This window comes from Esox lucius, chromosome 6, assembly GCF_011004845.1.
Source record: "Esox lucius isolate fEsoLuc1 chromosome 6, fEsoLuc1.pri, whole genome shotgun sequence".
Lineage (NCBI taxonomy): Eukaryota > Metazoa > Chordata > Actinopteri > Esociformes > Esocidae > Esox > Esox lucius.
The window spans coordinates 28,467,174-28,491,253 of NC_047574.1; the positions used below are offsets into that span (position 1 = coordinate 28,467,174).

Here is a 24,080-nt window from a genome sequence, read left to right on the forward strand (position 1 = left end):
GTAGGACTTTGTAAACTATAGCAAATAATCAACTCTGTTGTCTTTGAAACAATGGTGTTTCCACACTGCTCGCAGGTCATGGGATTTTTGTATTTGTATCATTGAAATTCATATTCCTGTTATTATTTTCTGAAAATAACTGGTAACTTAAGAACCTATGCAAATACTAAGTTGCCTGAACCTGATACTCTAGCAAACCCATATTGGAATACACATTTATACAAAGTAGCTAATAAGTACATTAAGTATTCATTTATTCAGCACAAATTAAATGTTTTCTTTGGGAAAATAATATATATTTTCTCCAGGAATATGAATGTCAATCATTCAGTTTGTTTTTCCTTGACAAGTAGCAGCTACATTTTGAATGACTGGCATATTTTGAACTTAATGATTTAGGACAGTTTGAGGAAGTCCAATCACATTTCAATATATCTATGCATCATTATTATCATGGCAGTATGGTTTGGTAATGAACGAACTGAGGGTTGCTCACTCAAACGTGCTGGGTCATTCTTTTAGTTACTTTCTTTGCTTATGCTGTTCTAAAAGGCAAAAAAAAGTCTTACAGGTTTCCTCATAGTTTTATAAAAAAAAATGCCTAAGGATTATGTAAATTGTTTAATAAATAAGTTGACTAGAAAACTATTGTAATGTTCAATTGTAATGTTTTTTTTTTATTCCATAAGTGCTATTTCACACATATTTGGTACATTTTTCACAGCTGTTAGCACAAAGCTCCAAATTTAAAATCAAAATTTCTGTTTCAAAACTCTAAGCACATTTTCATTGAATAGGGACAACCCAAAATTCAAGTCTTTTTTGTTTTGTTTACCAAGCTTAGTGTTTCAAATTACTTGTCACATTACCTTTGATATGATTCAACAATAGTGTTATACCACAAATTAATAACTTTCATCTGCAAAGCAGACACCTTTATCCATAGGGACAACATTTTATCCATAGGGAAACAGATGGATCCATGTAATCCTAATTGAACCCATAACTTTGCTGCTTCTAGTGTAATGCTCTTATAAACTGAGCCACACAGCATCATTCAAATATAGTAAGTACCAAACTATATAATACTGTACATTATTACAGTACAGACATACAGATGAAGAATAACTGTCCTCTGAGCATACTAAAGTTATTCAGGCTAAAACAGAAAGAACATTTACTTGATTAAAACTAGTGCCTGCTAAACATTGTGTCTATATCACAGTACACCTACATGCTGTAATACTCAAAGATATGTACATTTATGTTTTTTGCACATGGGATGAAAAGAATACACATTTGATGGTCAGTACATTTCAATGGCTAGTTCTAGTGTTTTGCCTGGTGTGAAAACAGACAGTTTATAGTTATTATTGCATATTACATTAAAATATGAATTTTGAAACAAGTGCAGGTGTGTGTTTTGCTGTTCGATTTATGTGTTACGAGAATTACACGGACAAAATACAGCTCCGGAAAAATTTGAGACCACTGCACCTTTTCCTTTCCATGAAAATGTCGAAAAAATAGGTTTTGAGTGAGGAAAAGAAGGGTTAAAATTAAGAGACCACTCACACTTTCCGGAGTTATATTTTGGTAATTAAACTAGTAGAGTGATTATATTTCACAGTAAACATATTCTGAATCGATGTGTGATAAAAATATGTCTGCAAAACATAATGCACAATCTAACCAATTTTGAGTATGGTAAAGACTTGAAAATTCAGAAAATACATACTAAAACAATGAAAATGTGTATGTTGTAAACATACCGTAAGCATAGTATCCCAGTCCTGGAATATAAATCAACCTCAATATAAAAATCACCCCAATGAGTACATTCTGTTCTCTGCTTCAACAAAACTATATTTGATGTTAAGTGCTTTCAGGGATGTGGTATTTTAATGAATGTATGTTGAAATCGAAATGTGTTCTGTTTGAATATATATGTTTTTTTAATCTCTTCTGTTTTCAGAAAGTTTATAACTTTATTATGATGTCATTTCTGCAACCACAGCAAACGTTCCACAACTTCCAATAAATGTATGTGCTGGAGTCAAGATTCTGGTTTATCTTACTACAAAAATAAATAAAATATCAGTGCTTTGTTTATGTAAAATATTCTTTATTGATATTTTGCAAGCATGATATATGAGTGAAGTTGCTTTAAGTTAAATCCAAATTCTCTCTGCCACCCAAGTAAATAGCTGAGACAAAACAGAATACCATCCCTACTTTATATGAAAGAAAAATATATTTCAGTAAATAATACTAGAGTTCAGTCATTTATTCAACTCAAATCCATCTATCATTTTTGTATAAATGGTAGGGAATGTTTGAAGTAAAAAAATCAAACAGGAAAACAACACCAACTGTAATAAATTACAAAAAGCAATACATGCATGTGTTCATGGCATAAATAATATATAAAAAGTTTATATAAAAACAAGAGATTTCAAATAAACATTTAAATACAATAAAGAGAAAAATCTCCTATGGGTATTGAAATGTATTAGTATAATGGTTTTAATTGTGTTTTCCCAAGCCATATGAATTAGCTAGAGCGCTAAGATAGGTTGTTGTCCAGAATTACATATTCATATTATGACAATTTAAATGCCATTTTAATGTATTGTCTTTATTTACAATATCCATCCCATTCCCAAAACGAAAGGTTGCACTGGTAGTAGTAGTAGTAGGGTTTTATCCAAATTTGGCCAAGAGCAGTGTAAATTCTGCATTGCAGGTTTTCAAGTCCTAAACGTGAAGGCTTAAAACAATACAATATGCCACACAATACTTATTGCTGAGGCTAAATAAGTTGTTCATTCTGTTTACTGAAGAGTTCTTTTTAGACATTTTGTTTTCGAAAAAGCTGATGGAGGAGATTTCCATTTTGTCCCTCCTGAATATGTGAAAACAACATGAGTCTTGTACTTTGTTCTTCAAACATGCAGTTTCTTGTCAATGTGTAAAAATCACCACTTCCAAAAACAGAGGGAGGGACGTACAGAGGCTGTGTGTTTTTATGTATGTGTGTGTGCTAATACATATACATGTTCATGAGTGACTGTACGCTCCGTGGAAAATTCAGAAGCGGTGCTCCCCTCGGGTCATGTGTGAAGAAAACTCGTATCGGTCCGGACTGCGATGGCCACAGAGGTTACACTCGAAGGGGTCTCGAAAGCCGTGGCAGCCCATGTGGATGGTGTACATAACATGGTCTAGGAAGAGGATGCGGCAATGTTCACAGCGATAACACCTCACCTGCTCCCCGTCACCGCTTAGCACTTTGAAGCCCTCTGAGGCCATCTCCATGCTGGCTCGCATGGCCTCGTATTGCCGCTGCTGCTCCTCCTTCACCAGGGGCAGCGCACCGTTACGTGCCCCAGAAGTGATGTGGTTGGTCAGGTAGATGAGGCCCGGTGCACCGCCACCTGCCCTCTCCTCGTTGTTGCTCTCCGTGTCGGTGGAATCGTGGCCACTGTTGCTGGGGGAACCGTCCTTCTCACTGGAGGCTGATTTGGACTTGGCGAGAAGTAGCAGGTTCTCAGCCGCGCTGTCCTTGGCCGACAGGCCGTGGCCTCCCGCTCCTTGTCCCTCTGAAGGGGGCTTGTGGACGGGATACATGGAGCTCATGACCCCCACGTCTGAGGAGGTAGGGGAGGTCTGGATGAGCGGTCGCAGGGACTCGGCGCCCAGGTAGTTGATGGCGCTGTTGATGGCCTGGTCGATGACGTGAGGCTGCATCAGTTCCCCCTGGCCGCCCTCGAAGGAGAGGTCTGATAGCCGCTTCTCACCTGAGGGTTAGGAAGAGAAAATAGGAGAGGGTCACAATTTGAATCGAAAAAATACTCTGACTTCGGGTATCAAACATGCCAAGCACTAGCTTCCCTTGTCATTTAATTTGTCACAGTTTTACTATTAATTGATCATCATCTGAAATATTCCAGTCTTTGTGTGTCTGGCTGATTATTTGCTGTTTTTCAGGACATTTTCAATATTTTTTCATGCTGAAATAAAAGTAATCTGTACTGACATCTTTTAAAAATATTCTGTGTGCTCAATTTAAACGAACCTCAAGCGTTGTTGTAATGATAGAGAGATTCCTGGCACAAGGGGCATGCTGAATATATGATGTTTTATCAAATAGTCTGTTCTGCAGCGCAAAGGTGGCAAATAAGAATGCATCCACTTGAAATACACGACTGGAACATTTGGAACATAAGTCCCTGTGGTAACAGTTACATGTACATCGTTATATAAAGGAAGCAGACAGGATCCCTTACCTACAAACTTCTGTGGCATAGTACTCTTACGCTTGGCTACATTATTAGCTAGTCTGTCTAGCACCAGGGTTCTGTCAGATCCCATCTGGCTTAAGTCTTCCCTCTGCTCATTCTGGTTGCTTTCTTCCTTTACTACTGGAAAGCAAGACAGAAAAGTAGGTTTCAGAATCAAAGTAGTAAAACCTGACCTGATCAAATGACTGTAACCATTGATTATATAACAGGATGTGCAAAAATTGGCGAAGGCACTCCTGATTGCAGAGTTCTTAATGGTTGCAACGATGAGGATCCTATTATATGCAGAATGTTGGTAAACATGGGCCAGACTGAGTAAGCAAAATGGAGTGATTGACCTCTTCTAAGGTCCTCTTAGAACATCTATACTCTCTGACCAGTTCCTGATTCTGATATTTCAGTAGGCTATATGTACATCCACCTTCAATGGTTTTAACGCAAAAAGCCACATTATCTCACGTTCATTTAACTTTAAGCCAGGTTCTAAATTCAGCAAATTATTATTACACTTTTGCAGAACTATCAATTCACTTTTTTAAAGTCAGTCTCTTATTTATGGTTCCTTGAGTCACGGAATGATGTTTTACAACTTGAAGGCCTATAAAAAATAAGCTGCCACTCTATTTGACCACAAAAGAAACAGTTTTTATAAAGTGTGATAATAATGTTTTAATAAATTGCTTTCCCTTTTGGTAAACAGAGACAGATAAAGCATGTCCAATACACTACAAAAACCTTGAATCTGATAGAGAAACAACATTTATTCTGCAGTTAAATATCATAAAATGGAGCCTGACGTGATGGAATATTGTTTCAAGTTTGGGAGGTGCATTTATGTTTGTACCAGAGAAAGCCCTGAGGGATGAGATGTTGGCTACAGTACAAAATAAGTCAGCAGTGTGGGAGGAGGTGAGAGACAGACAGAAACACAAGCTTACTAACCTGTGTAGATGCTATTCTGCAGCCCCATACACTGGAGATAGTTGTGACACCGCTCCTTGTGCTCCTCCAGTGAGCTACGCTGCTTGTAGCTCCGCCCACAGTAGGCACACTTGTGGGGTTTACCGACTGCAAAAAGTGACATTAATACAGAGGTGAGAATTGACAGCAACGCACTGAGAGCAATGTTTAAGCACACTTGAGAAGTCCATAGTAATGGCCATATCCAACATCGCAAGTGGTGTAGGACTTTGAGTTATGATGGTGGTATTCTTTTCCATTCTTCAACAGACCCGGTCCCATGTTTAAATGACATGATAGATGTAATGGTTTCATAATCATTTATTTGCCATTGGATATGGTTCCCATCCCCACACTAAAACAAGACATCCATTGTACTGAATACAGGGCAGGTGTACTTTCACGGTTCAACCAGGATAAGTACTGTTCTTATATTAGGTGGTTCTTAAACAGGAATGCACTAATTTTCTGTTGCCGAAAACATCACCTGCTTTATTGAACACCACCCACATCCACAAAACCCTGACCACTACTCCTATCTTCCTGACTCACCGGAGTGGGTGCGCAAGTGTCCGCTGAGGGCGTCCCTCCTACGGCAGGCATAGTTGCAGAGGTGACACTTGAAGGGCTTCTCTCCCGAGTGGAGCTTTATGTGGCGCAGCAGGTTGCCTTTCTGGGTGAAAGAAGCCCCACACTGGCTGCACTGGAACGGACGCTCTCCTGGGGAAGAAACATCACACAGCAGGCGGTTAGGGCCATCACAGAGGAGGAACTGCCACTTTTAAATAAGAAGATTTAGCACATAATGTACAATTGCTAAATTGCAAGTTTGGATAAATTTTCACTAACATTAGGCACTCATTTCTCAAATATAATAACTGGATAATTGGTGTGTGGGTCGGGCAAACCACGACCACTGACTGCATTACGTTTCAGTAATTCAGCAGACATTCTTACCCAGAGCCACTTATAGAAGTAAAAAGGGTTAAGTGCTATGCTCAAGGGTAAAAGGCACAGATTTATTTGATCATTCAGGACTTACTGTGCTTCAGTGTAGGCCCATAAAGGGATTTATATATGTTTGACATGAACAAGGTTGGTCGTTTGTATCAGTTTATAACAGTTTTTGATTCGCACCAATGTCACCTCAGCTACAACAAGAACAGTCTGTCTGCAGACATTAACAGGCCAGGTACAAAGCCATTGTCTGAAGTCAGCTACGCGAGGACAAGATTTAAAGCGTCCTCAATAGCACCACTGTGGATGTGAGCGTAGGGGTCAATGTACTACAACACTCCCAAGCTCTAGAACATAGCAGATGATGGAACTGGAAGCAAAGCTCAATCAACCAGCCTAGGAGGGTTTGAGAGCGGAGTGTCACTCCATTTCTCTGAGCTCTCCCTGGCCCTGCACCAGGGAGCCGACCGCCACTCTGATCGAACAAGAGCCTTTCACATTCTGGCTGCCAGTTTTGTAATGCACCAGTGCCTGGGTCAATTTGATCTGAGAATCTCATTTTTTCCCCCCTCCTCTTCGTCTCTAAAATAAGAGCGGCCCATCACAATGCAAATTCGAACTCATTTGAATAAAGCGAAGGAAACACTTTGTGTTGAGAGCCAGTCTTCCTGATCAGCGGTTCTGGAATAAACCAATATCCAGCCTCACCGTGTGTTGTGGCATTCTGTGAGGTTTTAATATGTCTTTTTTTCTCGAAAGGCCCACATAAAATAAGAGTCCCCAGTGAAGCAGCAAAAATATAGAAAAAAGGAAACTCATTAAAAATGCATTTCAGGAGCCAAGACTCACCACAGAATATTTTCTATGTAAATAGGAGGCACTTCATTATATCTTTTATTATACGTTCTTTTGCATTTACATTAGTCTAGTGTTCCTTTCTTCCATTTTGGGTTTCATTAGTTTCTAAAGCTCTGCAGTCAAGTGCCTTTTTGAAAGGTGTTCCCCCCCACTGCATCGGGTTCATTACAATAGAATATCAATTTAAAATTTTGAAAAACTTTTAATACTCAGATAATTGCTATTTTGTGGAGATTCCATTTAATTGCTGCAGATATCCTGTTTTTCAACTGCGATATAAGAGCATGTTTAGGGACTATATTCATCAAACTTTTTAAACGTACCACACAACAAATAGATCCTGATCCACTTCACTCTATATTGTGTTAATTTTTTTCTCAGTGTTCTTATTCCAAAAATAAAAAATAGCTGTAAGTAAGCATTTTACAGTAGGGTCTATACCTTTTGTAGTCAGCGGATATGAAAAATACAATTTAATTAGATATTTTTATAGTGGCTTCCTCAGAATCTTCCATACAAAATATGTAGAAACTACCTGTAACACATTACATGCAACGCTTGTACTTCAATATGTAATACTTATGTGTATGTAATACAGACCAATATAATGACAATAGTACATTAACTATGGGAATAGATGCCTCTGAAACCAATTCGGCTAATACAACCAATGAAAGCTTCTTTAATATCCAAATAAAAAACGAAATAGAGTTAGTAACTAACACACGCTATTCATATTGAGCTCATAGGATCACTCCAATTGCATATGTAGTTAAGTTTAAACAACAAGTAATCAATTGCTGCATTGCACTTGACCTGCTAAGAAGATACTTCGGTGATAAGAATTTTATTCCACCTTCTAACTGAATAATATGTCAGTGTCAGACTGTAAAATTACGTAAACCCCAAGTTGCTTGTGCTGTGGCCTACAACTCTATGGACAACTTTCGAGTAAGTCAAGGTTAAGCCAACGGTCCCGTCTGCTGCTCTCAGTGTCTCAAGTGAAGATATACTATCAGGAAGAAGAAAACCTCCACTCCACATACACATGATCTTCTCAGTAAGGCTACCAGTGAGCATGGGTGCAAAGTAAGGGCGATGGATATCGCGTATGGCTTACCAGTGTGGCTTCGCTTGTGCACCATCAGCACATTGGGGCCAATGCAAACTATCCCACAGATATCGCACTTGAGTTTCCCGTTGGGCAGGCGGATACCCCCGGCCGAGGAGTAGGGGCCCTTGCTGTCGGGGGATGCATGGGAGCCGTTCACTTTGGCCCCCGAGGCATCGAGCACGCGCAAGTCTTCCGCACACTCCTCCTCCTCCTCGCCATTCATCATCATGTCAAAGGTGAGCCCATTCTCCTCGTCACTGCGAGCCTCAACTTTAATGTTACAGGCTGGAAAAGAGGGCAGTGGGCCACTGTTTAGAATAGGAGCATGTTTTTGGGGACTATAGCCTACCTGACTATGTAGAAATATGAGTACATTCCTATATGACTATTTCACCCCATCTTAGACTCTCGGACCTTATGTGATTAGTAGTCCATAAACATGTATCTGTGAGAGCATCCCTCACCTCCAGTTAACTCGCTGGTAGTGATAGTTCATGGAGGGAGAGTATTTAAATAAGCACTTTCTGTGCAGCGATTCTCAATTCGACTTGATTGGCTGAGCACACTAGGACATAACTTTTGAACAAATTTGCCGAACACATGCAGTGGATTTTTGTGATCATTGTTCCAGATCAAACATAACAGATGGATAATATGTCTTTCTTTGAACAGTTTTGCAAATGGAGATGGGGAAACTCATACTGCATCTCTCTTCATCACACTTCTTTGAAAATTACAGCAAGATAAACAGGAAACAGAGACACAGGAAACCGTGTGAAACGAGGGACGGGAGCGGTGTAAACCAGACCAACAATCTATGGTAAAAACACACACATACCCCAAACAAGTTTACACTATCTGAACAGATAGCTCTTTTACAATGAAAACAATAACCCAATAAAAGTAATTTCTTATGGTTGAAAAAAACTGAAACTGGATTGTAATGCCGAAATACATTAAATTAATAGCTTTATAGGCATATCTGTATTTTCTATGGCTTTTTAACCAGAATGTGGCATGAAAATCTATTTTCACAAAGCACTTTTAAACCCTAATTTCAGTCCACTTATATAAGTAAGCACAAGTGCAAAAGAAGCTAATTTATAAGGAAAAGTGACGACAGTCACCTGATTGAGTTTTGAAGGGAATAACCTGCAGGTTTATCATGTCATGGAGGGTAATAAGAGTTACTGGTTCCTTAATGATTTGTGGCTATTTGGAATTTACTTTTTCAACACATAACCTTGCTAACCCTTAAACTATTTGCTGTGGTTACTGGTTTGCATGCTATGGTGGCTGATTTCCTCATGTGTCTACCTTGTTTGTACACTCGAAGAGGAAGAAGTGGAAATAATGAAATATAGGAATCTATAGGGAAAAAGGGGAAGCTTTAGAAACAAGGCCTGCCTAACTGAAATACCAAGAATTATGGAGAAGTGACAGAAAGGGAAGCACAGACAAGGAATTGTAAAACAGTGTAACTGAAACATTCATTTTGCGGGATACTTGTTACACTTTAAGGGAACAAGCTCCCATAAAGCATGATTCATCCAGTAAGTGAGAGCGGAAAGATCACTGATGAGTTGCTCTCAGATCTACGTAACTTCATTATCAACCGAGTTAAAGGTGTTGGTTAAAATCTGAACCTGGTATACAATACCTTAATAATTACTCAAATTTTAAAATGAGAAACCACCTTGAAGACAAAGACGAAGTCATGTTAAAACAGTTATAGTGTGCTATCTGAGGAAATATTGCACAGCGCTGAAACAAAATATTGTATTTTCCCTGTAAACCTTAAACCTATTTTTCTCTGTTTGCCTGTTGTTGCTTGACGTTGTGAGTGGACACATAGTCTATGTCTTTCCGCTGAGCAGACTAGATGAGAACCCAAACCACACGCCTATACAAATGGCACACCCGGCACAAAGGAAGCTAGTTACATGAAAGCTGAAGGGCAAAGACTACTACTGACACAGAGGCACTGATAAATGTGAAAAGCATAGACCCACTAACCACAGCTGCTGGGTTACAGGAGAATGTTCACCATTTGACAACTTAATGTTTCCTCACCTTGAAAATAGACTATGGGCAAGGATAACCTGTAATTAATGTTTTAGGTTTTTTTTAAACAACCATTACACATTTCAGCTAATTTTGACCATCACTACCTTCAAATCTATGAAGGTAATAGAAGTGTTTGCGAATTTTTTCCATTTTTAAACATCCAAATCACCTTTACGTCACATTAAACCAAATTTCACACTCTTGTTTTTCAGGGTGAGGAAGGATCTAACAGTTTTAAAATACTGAAATCCTCCTCTAAGAATGTTAGGACCACACCCTTTAGAATCTCACTGAGCATTTTTGTCTGACAATACATAATTCACACTGGAAGATGTATTGTTCACTTGACCCAAATGTTGAGTGCTGACATTGAGAGGTGGACCTGAGTAGTCACTGTTGTTGTTTTATTGCTTATCTCTTTGTTTGTCCTTCCCTGTGTGATTAGGCATTTGCTTCCCAAAATGAGCAAATCAGAATATGAGTAAAACAGACATGTTATCAAGTAAAAGCTCCTCTTCCCATCCCCAATTTAGTCACAACTTCCCCATTTATCCCAGAGAAGCTGCAGCACAGCAGTAGTAGTTCCCTATGTTTTGTTGGGGTCAGTGATGTTTTCAACAGCTATGAGACTGGCTTGGAGCGGATCCACAAAAACATCACTGAAACACAAGTATCTTTCCAGAGATGTTTCTTGACAAAACTCAACTGAAATCAACAAATACATTTATAAATTCACTAGGTACTCCCCTGACAGAACTAGAAAAAATTTATAGGAAATGCAGATAACTGATAACAAACCATTGATGTTGGCTCATATGCAGAGTGGAAGTAAAAAGAGCCTGTTGGAGGTTCCTGTAAATGTGCTGCTTTTCTCACTGGCTGATGAAAATAGCGTGTGAGCTTGCTGGGCTGTGTAACCAACCACATGTGAGCTACACCATATAGACTCCTTACTAGACCTGACTCTACTGAGTGTGTCAGTGTTGTTAAGGACCACCAAAAACAAATGGAACCTTACTTTGTAAACTAGAGATGGTTGTATTAGTGAATACTGAATAGTCCTAATGTGTCATTACATATATAGACACAGTTAAAATACAAATCTGTATGACTGCAATTAATTTGTCTATTTGTCTCCAATGGATAAAAGGCAAAGTGTAACGCATACTTGTGTAGGGATGTGTCTTGCACTCCCCACATAAGGGGAATACTTTTTGTGCTTGTTGAATCATATGGTGAAGGCTGTGTAGGATGAACCCAAAGAAGCTGCGTAGGGCAAATGTAAGTTAGTATTGGAAAGTGTATGGAAAACTGCAAAAAAAACAACTTAGCTTTCAGGGCCTCTGCTTTTCTTTCTGACTCCATGTCTCAGTTACACAGTCATGCACCTTGCAGGCCGATAGTCTTTGTACCACATGATCCTGACAGATAATTATAACTCCCTGATGCATTTGGGGTTTATCAGAAAGCCAGTGATGCACTGCATAGATATAACAGTCACTTCCTCTCACACTGATGATTAGATCTTCAGGGAGTGTAGAGCTACACAGAAACGTACATTCACTCACACTCGAAGACATACATATAAACAAACCCTTACAGAACGCACACATACACACAAACACACACACAGACAACTAAACTTACACACTGTTGTCTATGATTATGCCGACCTCTCTCCTGATTCAGGACCTCTTCCTGTATTTCAAAATACTATAAGACCAGATAAAGAAATTACATCCTTAAAAGAAAACAACTAACGTATTCTATGACGCTCTCTTTGTATGTGAATTAGAAGAAACTTGCTGAAACCACTATAAATTAATGTCTTCAAAGACATTCCCAAATTAACTAAAATATATAAATTAATTAATTTAGTTACAAAGAATGTGTAAACATTTAAAATGTCTGATTGTTATCTCCAAGTTGTAGTCCCCATAATGCATCAGTGAAGATTTTAGTCGGTTTTTAGTGGTTTTCACAATATGTAAAATCCGGTAAGTAAAATGACTAATCATAGGCTAAGCCACAAAGACAGTCATATGGAGAAAACCATGGCTGACTGGGTTCAACCACAGGATCATACCTGGCTCATCAGCTCTAACATAACTAAAAGAAACAAGAGAATCTGTGGCAAAAACATCAGGATGATACCACATGTCAGTCAACGTAGTGCTTCTGAAAGTCAATCAGTTTGTGCTTCATGTTTAAACCTTGGTATTGCAGCTGCTGGAAATTAAAACTTTAAAATGTCTTAGGATAACTGCTCCTCAACAAATGCTGACATTGACTAAGGGACTTTCAATAGACGTGCTTGGTTAGTAGGTCAGTTACAACACGTTCCTTGTAAATGACAACTAGTATACTTTTTGTGTAGTAAAATATGGCACATGGGTGATGGTTGGAGTGTTTTGTGATTGCTGCCGAGTTAAAACCTTGACAGTTGAAGTGAAAGCGAGCGTGTGTTTGCAGGTGTTTTTGGACGTGCGGTGGTGTGATGCATTATGTGCAGTGTTGATCTCTGAGCTTGTCTCAACTCCTGAACACTTTATCTCCTGGAGTGTTGAAACTGCCTGATGGCAAGTTCTTCTTAGGAAACTCTTGCACATCCTATTTCAGTTTCCTCTGCTCTGACATGTTGTTTTTTGCCTAAGCACAGCCTCACAGCACAATGGTAAACTTCACCATACAGCTTTCTGGAACTAATATGGATTCCAATTTTATACCACGATTTATAGAAACAGTTTTTTTATTGTAGCTACCTTTCACACAAGTTACTGCAAAACTAGGCTTCTCACAAATGTTCTCAGGAAGTAAAATTATGATTACAAAACTCCATGAACTTATGTTGGCTTATGATATCTAAATCATGTCCTGTGATTCAATAAACTTGTACATCCACTAATGCTAATGGTCCATGGTATTCCCAGGATTCATCTAGTTCTATCCTCAAAATCAAGGCCACATTAACCATTCCTTTAGGCTTTGCTCTTCATGAGACGGTTCAGAGAAATGTCTAATCTTTCCTGGCAATGACCTAAATGCATCAAGATGACATGTTCAAAAGGACTAAGTTGGATTAAGAGCTAGATTGCTTGTAATAAATGGATCTAAGGAATTTTTTTTGTTTTTATGTTGTAATGGCTGATTAGAATACTGATACAAAATTGTCATAGTATATATCATAAAGTTATCAATACATTTGTTTAGTTCTTTAGTTTCTTTTTCTGTTGTAAAAATAAGGGGTTTGAGCTTTTGCAGTACAGATGTAGGAGGATGTAATGTATTTATGTGACATTTATGTTTATATTACTATAACTGCAATTTTTAAATCATTGTTATTGTAATTATTATTACTAACAACAGTAGTTCACAACTTCTTTTGTGCCTCTGAGGAGAAACTCCTAGGTTTTGGGGTACACACATAAAGTTTTGATGGCAATTCTGGTCTAGGCGTAAGGACCTGACTAGTTCCAGGCCTTTTGATGTGGGGTGGGTGGTTCAGTGAAACGTACGTGGCAGAAACTCGTATGACCCGTAACTCACCAATGGCTCCTTTCTCTCCTCGGTTGTTGTGCTGTAGATTGGAGCTGGCTGACAGGTCCTCCGGGACGGGCATGGACTCATCATTCTCCTCAGACACCTCATTCTGAGGGGGGCTATCCCTGCCTGCGAAGGGGGAACCACAGGCACAAAAATGTTAATCACTCACTGAACGTGGTTCCTCTTTACCATAAAATACGTAATGATCTACAATCCATTACAGGGGCTTTGATTGTGCCACATGGTTGGGCTTGGAGCATCATCCCCTCTATGGCCTGAAAATAGAGGCTCCTACCTGGCATCTGAGACATCTCCTGTGCCTGCTCACTCTCCATTCGGTGCAGGTATTCTAATGGGATAGAGACATGGAGGTGTTTAAATGTAATCAAGAGCTCGGCAAGGTTTGAGAAACACAATGTCTCAAAAGACCACAGCCTACTAAAGCGATGACCTTTCTCTGTACAACTCCGTCACCCCAGCAAGATCACTCTTGTCACCACGAGAGACTCACCACTGTCCCGCCACATTACACTACAAAGAATTACAGACATTTTCATTACTAGACTGATAGAGAGGGCGGGTTGAGAAAGTGGCTCAGGCCATGATGGGCTACGGCTATGGGGGTTGCCAGGGAAGGGGCTTTCACACCACATTTGTTATTTATTGTTAATTTCCTGCCACATAATCATCCAAAAATGCAAACTGACTGCCGCAAAATTAAGCAGAAAATTAACTGGCCCTAGGTCACCGACGATGCGGCTGTTTGCTGTGCCCAGCTGATCGGCACTCGTGTTCACTCTAATTTATTGAGCATGCATCGCTGAGCGCGGCACGGCGAGGATGTGTGCAAGACGAGCCCCAATCAGAAACAAAGAGAGAAACGAAAAATAAGAGAGAGAGGGTGAGAGAGAGAGAGAGAGAGAAAGAAAGAAAGAGAGATGCAGAGAGGAACGGACACATGAGATAGACAGAGAAAGAGATGGCAGGAGAGAAAGACGGAGAAAGAGTGCGATGGGGGAGGTAGATTGATCGGGAAGGGAACCAGGACAGACAGGGAGTGGGCCGAAGAGCAAAAGTGAAGACAGAGAATTGGAGACAGAGAGATAGAGGAAGGTGAAGGAGGAGGCCAGCAGTGCGGCCAAAGTAAGTTTATCCCGCGCAAGAGGAGGCAATTTTAGTCAAGAAGAAGAGGAGCACATCTCCTGGCCTGGGCCTGCTACATATCTGAAGAGTCACTAGTGTGAGTGGCCCCATTAATAATGCATCCCCCTCAAGCCTGCAGCAGATGGGCACAACAGCCTCGGCCCCGGCTCCGCCACTTCAAGAAGGCCCTTGGTGGAGCCGCTTGCCCGGCCGAGCCAGCCACACAGGGAGAAGTGAAGCTCCCTAAAATAGCGAAGCGAGCCTAAGGGAGAAGGGGAACCTAGGCCTTCCTGTTTTACTGACAGATGGCTCCACACTTTTGGAACAAATAGTGGGAAGCCACTGAGCAGCGCCGGCTGCTGTTGCAACGCACAGATGAGGCGAATCGAGTTCGAGGTTCCACAACCAAGAGTCACTCAGGACCCGAGGAAGGGGGGTATAGGAAGGTCAGAGGTCATCGGTGCAGAAGTGGTGGCGCAAACGCAATGGGTGTTGCGTGCCAGTCTGTCAATATAAGACCATGCACCATCGTTCTTTAGCATCTGGAGTTTGGAGGTAGGGAGGGGGTGGCGGTATTCTCGTGTGCCTTTTTTTTCCTGGGCAGATGGTGCGAAGGGAAACACTCATGGTGTTGGTGGGGGCCTTTGACAGAAGTGAGAAATGCATTCCCATGTTCAACCACAACCCAGTTGTGTAGGCATGTAAAAAGCAAGGTGCATGAAAAAGTTCAGGAAGTTGAATGTTCACCCGACATGACACTGTTCAGACAGTCAGTAACATGCCTGATGTTAGATTCGATAAAATAAAAAAACATTTAGTACATAAAAAAACAAAAAAGGTTTTAGTCAATGCCTATGGGTAGCTTTTTATTTTAAACAAAAAACATTTGTGTATACAACGTATTTAAATATACTTAGTATAAATGTGTATCATGATTCTCATTATATGTTGTGTTTCCCATGGTTTCCTTCAGAATGACAACACTTTCTATAGTCCAACATGACAAAAAAAAAATACTAATGGCCCCATATAGGGCAGGAACACTGGTAATGGGTTTGAGTGCACTTACATAGAGGAAAGCCAGGAGGAATGCTCTGGGTGCACAAAACCCTTATTCCTAACGCAGGGATGTGTGTATATGTATTTGTATGAGAGGTAGTGGGGCAGTGTGTAGGATCTGTGTAGAGAAGCATACGACCGGGAGCAGGGTGGGGACTGAACCAGTCAAACCGTTAAACAGCCATTGTGGACCACACCAGCACACTTTGGATACTGTATTGAATTGTAAACCATGATTTAGTAACTCAAGTATCTTTAAATATGGAAATATTATCAACATTATAAAATATTCACAACTTTTATGGTGACAGAGTCTAATAACTATGCTTAACAAAAAGTAAAAGAAAATGTTATTATACTCTGGTAGAAGTGTTTTGGTTTTCAATGAAAAGTACAAGTGTGACTCAAGACTGTATTAAACATTCAAATTTGTTTCTGCACATAATTTCTTCTGATATACAGCACACAAAAATAAATGTATAATTAGAAAAAAAAGTGAGACTATTGGCTGTTGTGTTCGATTTGATTCCTACAATGTAATCAGCTTGATTTATATGATAGGTTGAGTACAGACACACTTAATCCATTCCAATGTCAAGAAAATAATGTTTGGTGAAAAACCCGCTCAGTCCTTAACATAGACCCACCTGTGTTTCCCAACCCAACATTTGGGGAACCATGCCCTACTATTCTTAACCATGGAATATGGTAAACAGTCACAGCAGTCCTCTTCTAAATATTTTGATCATTAGCTTTTAATTAAATGTTTAGTAGAAAGATAATCTTACTGAGCTGATATTTTGGTATCTATTATGTGGGTTACAAGGATTACAGTTGTTAATTGAAATGTGTTTCTTTATGGGATCTTTATTTGCTTTCTGACACACTTCATTACACTTCTATTCAGTAAGAACTTTTTCAATAATCTGCCCCTTTCCTCTGTTTGTTAACAATCAGGAAGCTGGTGTGTTCCCCAGCATGTACAGCATCTGTAGTATTTCAAGACTTCTCAAATAGACCAATCATATACTGTACATGCTCTTGTGCAATTAGGTGGGGTGCAATTCATTGTTTAGTTTACTAATAGTAATTCACATATATTCATATATGTGTGTGTGTGTGTGTGTGTTTGTGGCTTGTGCCCACTTTTAATGGATAGGTAACCACTATCAATATCAAATACCCTAACAAAGGGACTAAGAAAATCTTTTATCTCTTGTAAGTATAATATCAATACCAAATAAAGAGGTTGACTAAGTCAATATTGGCAGAATATTGACAACAAATCAATAAAAATGCAAATAGATTTGTATTTGTTAACAAAAACTAGACAATGCAATGATGACATAGTGCTATGTTATTACTCATACCCAAATTAATTATTTGAATTGATTATTATCTTGAAGTTCATTTTTATAATTTTACATAATAGTATATAATAGTTGTAGAATTTTTTTCCTGCGCACAGAAGTATATGCAACGTTTTCTGGACTTATTTCCTCATTATTTCTTTGAAAATTATTATTCTATGGGTTGATTGTCGGTTTCGCAACATGTTAACAGTTTGGCTACTTGAGTCCTGCCCACCAATACTATGAACACACATGTCAGGTTTGGATCAGATCAACCAATGATTGAGACCGTCTTGGGCATTTTGAAAAGGAAATTTGAAGTGTGTTTTTTCGTGTAACTTAGACAATGAACAGAAACATATTTTTTTAATCCTGTAGACAGCCTATAGTAATGATTGTCATTTAATTCCAGCGCTTTTATTAAGGCGCGCTTAAATACTGAAACATGTTTTATTTCAAATTAAATGGTTACATTTTGATAGAAGATATGCTGACTTATGAAAAGAACTATAGCTTAAGGGACAGGAAGTTAAATAGTAAGTCAACTTCAGATAGGCAATTCATTTGGATGCGCCAGGTTGCAACAGGTGCCGATCTGTCTCGAAAAGTGAAAGAAGTCTATGGAAAACCGTGAAATAACGGACATTTCGGTTTATGATATTATTTTAGATTATTAACATCGGTTAATTATTGATGTCAATAAATATATTCTTGTAAATGTAAAGGGATAGTGATAATTCTCAAAAATGGAATTTCGGGAAAATACAAATTGATTCCATTATTTTCCTAAGAAAATAAATTGTATATTATTTATTGTAGTGTTCAATTTCACATTTTCTTTGACTTGGTCAAATCAGATACTTGCGCTAGACTACTACATACAACGCGCGTCACAGGATCTCAGCAGCTCGCGCACCTGCACCAGACTTCAGGACAATGTTTTCCAATCCGCTACATAGTTAATTGTTTTAATTAAGGACTTTACTTACTACTTAGAAATACGTAAAACGAACTTTAGATTCTTTTAACTTAACAAGAATCGTGTAAGTTACTACAGCCTACCTGCTATTCCTTGAGTTTGCAGTATGAAGTTCTTCCAACTCTCCCCAGCTCCATGTGCTGAAGTTCGAAGCGCCGCGGCAGCCCCATGGAACTCTGCCCTCGGTCCCTCCCCTCTCCACTGTACTTCCTCTTTCCAGCCTAACATTTCAATGTTTCTGTGCTCGACTAAGGCATTTTGCTTGCTTTTATCCAGAGGCCGAGTCTGCTCGGGGAGTCGATGTAGCAACCCTTGGCACTTGCTTTGTATCGTGCCAATAAAAGCTGACACCCAGTAGACCATTACTGGCAGCCATGCATGAGATAGGATGAGCCGCACAGGAGACTGGACGATTCATTGTTTATTTATTTATTTATTTCGTAGAGAAGGAATAGGACTCCTCACTTGCATATGGGCAGCTCCCCTTCTGTCACCTGTTCTTGCATGCTTTAATAGCTACACTGCAATTAAGACCCCAATGTGTTGGCTATATGCTTTTTATACATACATTCTGGCAATTTAAATGTATAACAACCCACAGTTATTGTAAACAAGTCTCATCTCTCCCCTAAAATTTAAGTAACCACAAATAATTACTCCTCCCTATTAATGTATACTATGTAATCCTCTCTAATCCATTTTCAAAGATATTTTGGGAATGTGAGATTTGTTCCTAAAACTATTATCATCAAATATTTCCCATTGTTTCCCATATTTTTAGTTACCTGGGCCTTTGAGGTGACAGGGGTTTGTTTAAAAAAGAAAAATATTCTAGATTCTAGAGATATTATATCTGTAGTCTTGAAGTCACATTTTACATGTGTGTCAAGTAGCCTTGTGATTGGAAAAATAGGAAGTAAAGGGAAAAGCGGAAAAAACATGGAATAAACCTACAGAATAAGCATCCTATCTTTATTGTTACATTTATACTATCTATGTGCTAAGTTATTATAATCTCTACATCCACTGCACCTTTGTTTAGGATCATTTTAAACTTCTCTCCCTAGGTACTCTGGGCAGTGTAGATGGATTCTTGAAGACATACATAGAGTGGGGAGAACAAGTATTTGATACAGTGCCGATTTTGCAGGTTTTCCCACTTACAAAGCATGTAGAAGTCTGTAATTTTTATCATAGGTACTCTTCAACTGTGAGTGACAGAATCTAAAACAAATCCAGAAAATCACATTGTATGATTTTTAATTAATTAATTTGCTTTTTATTGCATGACACAAGTATTTGATTCTTCAGGAAAGCAGAACTTAATATTTGTTATAGAAGCCTTTGTTTGCAATTACAGAGATCATAGGTTTCCTGTAGTTCTTGACCCACTCCTCCATACAGACCTTCTCCAGATCCTTCAGGTTTCAGGACTGTCGCTGGGCAATATGAACTTTCAACTCCCTCCAAATATTTTCCATTGGGTTCAGGTCTGGAGACTGGCTAGGCCACAGGTTGTTGGGCAAGATCTCGCGATACATGTCCCCATCCATCCTCCCCTCAATACGGTGCAGTCGTCTTGTCCCCTTTGCAGAAAAGCATCCCCAAAGAATGATGTTTCCACCTCCATGCTTCACGGTTGGGATGGTGTTCTTGGGGTTGTGCTCATCATTCTTTTTCCTCCAAACATGGCGAGTGGACCACAAGCTCTATTTTTGTCTCATCAGACCACATGACCTTCTCCCATTCCTCCTCTGGATCATCCAGATGGTCATTGGCAAACTTCAGATGGGCCTGGAAATGCGCTGGCTTGAGCAGGGGGACCTTACGTGCGCTGCAGGATTTTAATCCATGATGGCGTAGTGTGTTACTAAAGTTTTTCTTTGAGACTGTGATCCCAGCTCTCTTCAGGTCATTGACCAGGTCCTGCCATGTAGTTCTGGGCTGATCTCTCACCTTCCTTATGACCATTGATGCCCCACGAGGTGAGATCTTGCATGGAGCCCCAGACCGAGGGAGATTGACCGTCATCTTGAACTTCTTTCATTTTCTAATAATTGTGCCGACAGTTGTTGCCTTCACACCAAGCTGCTTGCCTATTGTCCTGTAGCCCATCCCAACCTTGTGCAGTTCTACAATTTTATCCTTGATGTCCTTACACGGCTCTCTGGTCTTGGCCATTGTGGAGAGGTTGGAGTCTGTTTGATTGAGTGTGTGGACAGGTGTCTTTTATACAGCTAGCGAGTTCAAACAGGTGTAGTTAATACAGGTAATGAGTGGAGAACAGGAGGGCTTTTTAAAGAAAAACTAACAGGTCTGTGAGAGCCAGAATTCTTACTGGTTGGTAGGTGATCATATACTTATGTCATGCAATAAAATGCAAATTCATTATTTAAATATCATACTATGTGATTTTCTGGATTTTTGTTTTAGATTCTGTCACTCACAGTTGAAGTGTACTTATGATAAAAATTACAGACCTCTACATGTTTTGTAAGTAGGAAAACCTGCAAAATCGGCAGTGTATCAAATACTTGTTCTCCCCACTGTATGTCTATTTTTAGATTTCTTTAGATATTTATTTATTGTATACTTGGAGCTAGCACAGTGCTGGTTTATATAGGTTTATATGTATATGCTGTTTATATAGTTTTTTTATTGTTTTTGTGGCATAATATTGCTTTAATGTGAGGAGCTGTTGTAATAGTATGAATTTGACCTAGGGGATGAATAAAGTTCTATCTATCTTTGCTACCTCTCCACCAATCCTCATACCTTTTTATTCATGTCACTACTATGTAATTGCATTTTATTCTAGAGCACTGAATAACAGATCTGTCAACAGAGTAGCAGCATTTCAGCCAACATAATTTAGGGCCTATTAACTTTTCTTATTTTGCTTAGAATTCTAAGTAGTCGGTGAAATGCATATTTAAAAAAAAAAAAAAGAACTTGTTATGAACAAGTTGGCCTAGTGCAGTATTTCACGCAAAAATAGGTTATTTCCACAAATTATTCAAAGCAATAACATTCTTGGATTAATATTGATAGAAACAGTCAATAAATTATGAGTAATACCTTTTTACTCAAGTAATGGGCTCATTTTGTCTGCCATGTTTTTATCATTATATCACAAATGAAGTTTCTGGTAGAGTGAATCTATGCTGCAAGTATGCAATGACAAAAGTGGTGGTTTTCCCATTATTCCATTCCTCTGTGGTGTTATCTGTGAAGATGCTGCTGTTTTGGATAACATAACCACCTACAGAGGAAGGCAGCCCTTATCTCAAAAGTAGCACAACATTCACAGGCAGTTGGTCTGGTCATGGTGCAAAAGAGGAACTTTTTGCAGGAGTTGGTTTTTGGTCTGTTGTTTCCACATGACAGAATGGATTACAACAACCTTTTTCAAAGAGTCTTCATCCAGCCTTTTGTGAAGGTTGGGTACTTTCAGCTACAGTACAGCTGAGGAACTGACTGTGAATGCAGGGCCAATATATAGAATTGTGTGATGGTGGCATTAGGGCGTTGAGGGCACGCTAAGGCCCACCTGACCTGAGGCCAGCCAGAGGGAATCCTGGAACACAGGCGTGACTCAGCACAACGCACACTCCAATCAATACCAGCAGAGGAGCATGGTCTTCCCAGCCGTAGAGATACCACTTATCCCAGTGACACAGCAGATCTTCTCAGTCATTATGTGGGGTTACAAAAGTACATAGGGACAGAGTCTAGTTAAGAGAGGTTCAATCCAATAGTTGTTTCTCTTCCACTTTTTTGTCAGTTAACACGACTTTGTTTCTTGATCATCATCACTATTTTAATACTCAAAATACAGAGCCTTCTGAAAGTTTTCAGTTGCCTTCGCTATGTTGAATTTATAACTTGTTGAAGTTCTTTTGCTATCAATCTAAACAAAAAGCCCGATAATGATGATGTTTTTTCTTCCAACCTATTGAAAAGAAAAATGGAAATATCTCATGTACATAAGTATTCAGACCCTTTTTTCAGTAATTTGGCAGCAATAGGCAGTCAGTATACAGTGGGGAGAACAAGTATTTGATACAGTGCCGATTTTGCAAGTTTTCCCACTTACGAAGCATGTAGAGGTCTGTAATTTTTATCATAGGTACTCTTCAACTGTGAGTGACATAATCTAAAACAAAAATACAGAAAATCACATTGTATGATTTTGATGTAATTAATTTGCATTTTATTGAATGACATAAGTATTTGATACATCAGAAAAGCAGAACTTAATATTTGGTACAGAAACCTTTGTTTGCAATTACAGAGATCATACGTTTCCTGTAGTTATTGACCAGGTTTGCACACATTGCAGCAGGGATTTTGGCCCACTCCTCCATATAGACCTTCTCCAGATCCTTCAGGTTTCGGGGCTGTCGCTGGGCAATACAGACTTTCAGCTCCCTCTAAAGATTTTCTATTGGGTTCAGGTCTGGTGACTGGCTAGGCCACTCCAGGACCTTGAGATGCTTCTTACGGAGCCAGTCCTTAGTTGCCCTGGCTGTTTGTTTCGGGTCGTTGTCATGCTGGAAGACCCAGCCACGACCCATCTTCAATGCTCTTACTGAGGGAAGGAGGTTTTTGGCCAAGATCTTGCGATACATGGCCCCATCCATCCTCCCCGCAATACGGTGCAGTCGTCCTGTCCCCTTTGCAGAAAAGCATCCCCAAAGAATGATTTTTCCACCTTCATGCTTCACGGTTGGGATGGTGTTCTTAGGGCTGTACATCCTTCTTCTTCCTCCAAACACGGGGAGTGAAGTTTAGACCAAAAAGCTCTATTTTTGTCTCATCAGACCACATGACCTTCTTTCATTCCTCCCCTGGATCATCCAGATGGTAATTGACAAACTTCAGATGGGCCTGCACATGCGCTGGCTTGAGCAGGGGGACCTTGCGTGCACTGCACTGCAGGATTTGAATCCATGACGGCGTAATGTGTTACTAATGGTTTTCTTTGAGACTGTGGTTCCAGCTCTCTTCAGGTCATTGACCAGGTCCTGCCGTGTAGTTCTGGGCTGATCACTCACCTTCCTCATGATCACTGATGCGCCATGAGGTGAAATCTTGCATGGAGCCCCAGACCGAGGGAGATTGACCGTCATCTTGAACTTCTTCTGTTTTCTAATAATTGCGCCAACAGTTGTTGTCTTCTCACTAAGCTGCTTGCCTATTGTCCTGTAGCCCATCCCAGCCTTGTGCAGGTCTACAATTTTATCCCTGATGTCTTTACACAGCTCTCTGGTCTTGGCCATTGTGGAGAGGTTGGAGTCTGTTTGATTGAGTGTGTGGACAGGTGTCTTTTATACAGGTAACGAGTTCAAACAAGTGCAGTAAATAGTGGAGAACAGGAGGGCTTCTTAAAGAAAAACTAACAGGTCTGTGAGAGCCGAAATTCTTACTGGTTGCTAGGTAATCAAATACTTATGTCATGCAATAAAATGCAAGTTAATTATTTAAAAATCATACAATGTGATTTTCTGGATTATTTTTCATGCTTTGTAAGTAGGAAAACCTGCAAAATCGGCAGTGTATCAAATACTTGTTCTCCCCACTGTACATTCACAAGCTTTAAACCTGTATTTCGTCAGTTTTTCCCATTCTTCACGTATTTTGGCAGCTCCTCTCAAGCCTCTCAAGTTCTGTCAGAGGGCACATACGTAAACTGTCATCTTAAGATCTCCCCACACATGTTCAATGGGTTCAAGTCTGAGCTT

General features: G+C 39.5%; 1 protein-coding gene across 5 annotated transcripts; it reads right to left on the reverse strand.

Annotated features, from left to right (window-relative positions):
* Nucleotides 1–707: 707 nt before the first annotated feature.
* ikzf1 (IKAROS family zinc finger 1 (Ikaros)) lies at nt 708–18,579 on the reverse strand. 5 transcript variants are annotated; one of them, XM_010898076.5, is made up of 8 exons: nt 18,420–18,579; nt 14,099–14,152; nt 13,807–13,929; nt 8,200–8,478; nt 5,817–5,984; nt 5,247–5,372; nt 4,290–4,424; nt 708–3,800 (listed from the first exon to the last, which is right to left on the reverse strand). In XM_010898076.5, the coding sequence occupies exons 1-8, from the start codon at nt 18,562–18,564 to the stop codon at nt 3,091–3,093; spliced, it is 1,740 nt and encodes a 579-aa protein (XP_010896378.1). In that variant the 5' UTR covers nt 18,565–18,579; the 3' UTR covers nt 708–3,090. The 5 variants fall into 5 exon arrangements, with proteins under 5 accessions (XP_010896378.1, XP_010896379.1, XP_010896380.1 ...); XM_010898077.5 differs by having other exon boundaries at nt 709–3,800; nt 4,290–4,421; nt 18,420–18,574; XM_010898078.5 differs by lacking the exon at nt 4,290–4,424 and having other exon boundaries at nt 709–3,800; nt 18,420–18,573.
* Between the last annotated feature and the right edge of the window lie 5,501 nt (nt 18,580–24,080).

Bases quoted from the DNA above. Each gene is read 5' to 3' on its own strand.
- ikzf1 (XM_010898076.5), bottom strand. From the start codon at position 18,564: ATGTTAGGCTGGAAAGAGGAAGTACAGTGGAGAGGGGAGGGACCGAGG. The intron at 14,153-18,419 runs GTAGGCTGTAGT...CTATCCCATTAG, and splicing joins GCAAACTCAAGGAATAGCAG to AATACCTGCACCGAATGGAG. The intron at 4,425-5,246 runs GTTAGTAAGCTT...CTTGCTTTCCAG, and splicing joins GCAGAATAGCATCTACACAG to TAGTAAAGGAAGAAAGCAAC.